The sequence below is a fragment of the Sinocyclocheilus grahami genome, unplaced genomic scaffold, assembly GCF_001515645.1.
Source record: "Sinocyclocheilus grahami isolate Dianchi unplaced genomic scaffold, SAMN03320097.WGS_v1.1 scaffold2225.1, whole genome shotgun sequence".
Lineage (NCBI taxonomy): Eukaryota > Metazoa > Chordata > Actinopteri > Cypriniformes > Cyprinidae > Sinocyclocheilus > Sinocyclocheilus grahami.
In genome coordinates this window covers 70934-74580 of record NW_015507404.1, presented here as the reverse complement: position 1 = coordinate 74580, position 3647 = coordinate 70934, and the positions used below count along the sequence as shown (strand labels likewise).

At 34.5% G+C, this 3647-nt stretch overlaps 1 protein-coding gene across 1 annotated transcript in view; it reads right to left on the bottom strand.

Moving 5' to 3' along the window:
* Nucleotides 1-3647, bottom strand: part of LOC107574435 (F-box only protein 41) — a gene marked incomplete at its 3' end in the record, with an annotated part of 15694 nt that overhangs the window by 2188 nt on the left and 9859 nt on the right. Inside the window, exons 8-11 of the mRNA XM_016260873.1 lie at nucleotides 3338-3453; nucleotides 2929-3081; nucleotides 1519-1614; nucleotides 1327-1445 (exon numbers count right to left, since the gene is read on the bottom strand). Coding sequence (XP_016116359.1) covers nucleotides 1327-1445; nucleotides 1519-1614; nucleotides 2929-3081; nucleotides 3338-3453 — 484 coding nt within the window. The remainder of the gene's footprint in view (nucleotides 1-1326; nucleotides 1446-1518; nucleotides 1615-2928; nucleotides 3082-3337; nucleotides 3454-3647) is intronic.

Below are 3647 nucleotides of genomic sequence, written 5' to 3'. Positions count from 1 at the left end.
TGCTGTTTGGGAACGCAGTCGTGTAAGACGATTATACAGAAATACTTCGACGACAGACTTTGCTCAGGCATTTCAGAACAACATATAGATGCTGTGAACGAGATCGGAGCGCTGCTAGTCAAGCAAAGTCGCATTACTTTTTTGATGCGCATGGAGGAATTTATTCGCAAAATGCATTTCCATCTCCTATTATTCGCATTAACCCTTTTTCGCACAAGTCAAAAACCACCTCAAGCGAGCATAACTTTTTTTTTACAAATTAAGGGATTTTTATTCGAAATTTGGCGTTTCCATCATTCGTTTCTTTTGCGAAACTTCAAAATGTGCATTAAAATAGGATGATGGAAACATCGAAACAAATGATTTGCTAAAGTTTCGAAGCTTCACGAAGCAGTGCTTCGAAAGCGGCCATACTACTAATTAGCTCATTTTTAGTGCTGTCAAATGATTAATCGCGATTAATCGCATCCAAAATAAAAGTTTTTGTTTACATAATATATGTGTGTGTACTGTGTATATTTATTATGTACTGTATATATATAATACACACACACACACATGCATGTATATATTTAAGAAACGCGTTATGTTTATATATTAAATATATTTATAATATAATATAAATTATATGAATATAAATATATACATGTAAATATTTTCAAAATATATATTGTATGTGTGTGTATTTGTATATACATAATAAATATACACAGTACACACACATATAATATGTAAACAAAAACTTTTATTTTGGATGCGATTAATCGCGATTAATCGTTTGACGGCACTAAAAAAATTGCTTTAGTTAAACTAACATTTGTGCTTTATTTTTTTTAATTATTGCTTAAGAGTCTTGAACTTTCTTCTCTTGTGTTTTGCTGTACAGACGTGAATTTACTTTACCTCCAGCCTAGAGGCGTATTCCTTTTACTTTTTGGTCTTTTTGGCTTTTACAAGTTAAACTAACATTTGTGCTTTATTTTTTTTAATTATTGCTTAAGAGTGTTGAACTTTCTTCTCTTGTGTTTTGCTGTACAGACGTGAATTTACTTTACCTCCAGCCTAGAGGCGTATTCCTTTTACTTTTTGGTCTTTTTGGCTTTTACATTTACCAAAAATAGAACTTTTTATATTAAAAACAAACAAGCAAGCCCAGCCCAGATTTGAAAAGTAACGCAAAAGTAACGTAACGCATTACGTTCCATAAAAAGTAACTAAGTAACGTAATTAGTTACTTTTTTAGGAAGTAACGCAATATTGGAATGCATTACTTTTAAAAGTAACTTTCCCCAACACTGCTCACGCATCACCTGACCTGTCACTCACCCAGAGAGGCCAATCCCTGCGCGCCGCAGCTGGCCCCGCCCACCCCCGCACGGCACAGGTTCGGCCAGCATCGGCCAATCGTCTGCAAGCAGCGGTTACTGAAGCGACCGGGCAGCAGGCTGCAGGAAACCAAGGCGGGAAATCAGTGGTCATGTGATCAGCACTGACGGATTTAAAGAGATGGATCCTCACCACGGCTGTAGAGGAGCGATGTGCAGCATCGTGATGTTCCTGCATCCCGCACCCAGAGCCCAGATCACCTCCTGTCCCGCCGGATCCGACGCGCTCCTGAACACACCACAATCAGCTGTGTGAATTCTACCATTGATAACAAACCGTAATATGTGACCCTGGAGCACAAAAGCAGTCATAAGCAGCACAGGTATATTTGTAGCAATAGCCAACAATACATTGTATGGCTCATTAGAATATTAAGGATATTAGGATATTAAGGTAGTTATATTTCCTACCATAATCAAAACTGAATGTTTGATTAGTAATATGCATTGCTAAGAACTTCATTTGGACAACTTTAAAGATGATTTTCTCAATATTTAGATTTTTTTGCACCCTCAGATTCCAGATTTTCAAATATTGTCCGATCCTAACAAACCATACATCAATGGAAAGATTATTTATTCAGTTTATCTATTATAAATTATGACTGGTTTTGTGGTCCAGGATCACATATGTGCTGAAAAATACTGACGGTACAAAAGCCCTACATGCCTTACATGAGAAATATAACATAATTACTATTAAAATATTAATAAAGATGTAAATCAGACATGTACTGATTAAAAGTTAAACTAATTTATTTAAAATAAAATAAAATATATAAATATAAAAACAAATAAATAATGGGTATATTAAATAATTAAAGAATAAAATAAAAATAAAACACATAATGTAAGATTTAAATCATTTAAAATAAATTAAATGAAGCAATAAAAATGTAATAAATCATAATAAAGTACAATTTAAATAAATAGTTTAAATGAAAGACAATTAAAATAAAATAGTAAAAATTTATTAAAACAATGTAAAATGTAAATGATTAAAAATGAAAGCAATTAAAAAGAAACACTAAAAAAAATCATAATAATATAAAATTTAAATAAATTATTTAAATGAAAGACAATTAAAATAAAACACTCACTAAAACTCATAACAAAAAAAATTATGAAGTGAAAAGTATGTAAATGCATGTAGTTAAATTGTCAATGTGCCTTTTCAATATTTATTTAATATTCACATCCGATTTATTCAAATATTCATCCTGTATGGAAATATAAGAAAGTGGAATTCATATTCAAATATTACATTAAAACTATCTGACAGGTAGTCATTTAAAGTTAAAAGAACAGATTTTTAAAAATGAATTAATTAAAAATAATGACTAAAAAACTGAATATGATGAATGAATAAATGAATAAAAATATAACAGTGTATGGATAATTCAACATGAATATTTATAAAAATGTATTATATATATATATAAATATATAAAAGAAAAAATATGGCATCTAAAGAAAAGCATCTGCAATATTTTGATGATAATGTAATATCTAATATTTATTTATGAATAGCAGTTTATGTCACCTGTATGTGAGCGACTGCAGTGCGCGACAGTGACAGCTGACGAGCCACAGCGATCTGTCCGTCAGTATGTTGGGACAATGAGAGATGCTCAGAGCGACGAGACTCCGCCCTGCTGCCTTTAGCACCGCCTCCAGCCCCGCCTCCAGCCCGCCCCTCAACACAGAGAGACCAAAACACTCTTCACTAAAGCACTTCTTACTGGCCGTCATGTTTAAGAATTCACAAGCTCTGCGCTCAGAGTGAGAAATGTGTGTGTGTGAGAGTGTGTGTGTGTGTGTGTGTGAGTGTCTGTGTGTGTGTGTGTCTGTGTGTGTGTGAGAGCGTGAGAGTGTGTGTGTGTGAGAGCGTGAGAGTGTGTGTGTGTGTGTGTCTGTGTGTGTGTGAGAGCGTGAGTGTGTGTGTGTTTTACCTGGTGCTACGCAAGTACTCGTCTTTGCTCTCCTTCTTGCCACGAGATCGAGGTTTGAGGTTGTGAAGAACGAGAGATTGAGTCTGACAGCACCACTGAGACAGAGTCATCAGGAACTACACACACACACACACACACACACACACACACACACGAGGTTAGGATGGCCTTTGCTCTACAGTGACCTCTAGAGATGGTTAGTTTTATTAGCTGAGGAAGCCATTTTGGCAAGGGTTGTTTGTGGCCTGCATGTGGAAATAATGAATGGAAATAAGCTTCTGAACAGGTAAGTGAACTGAGTTTCTATCTT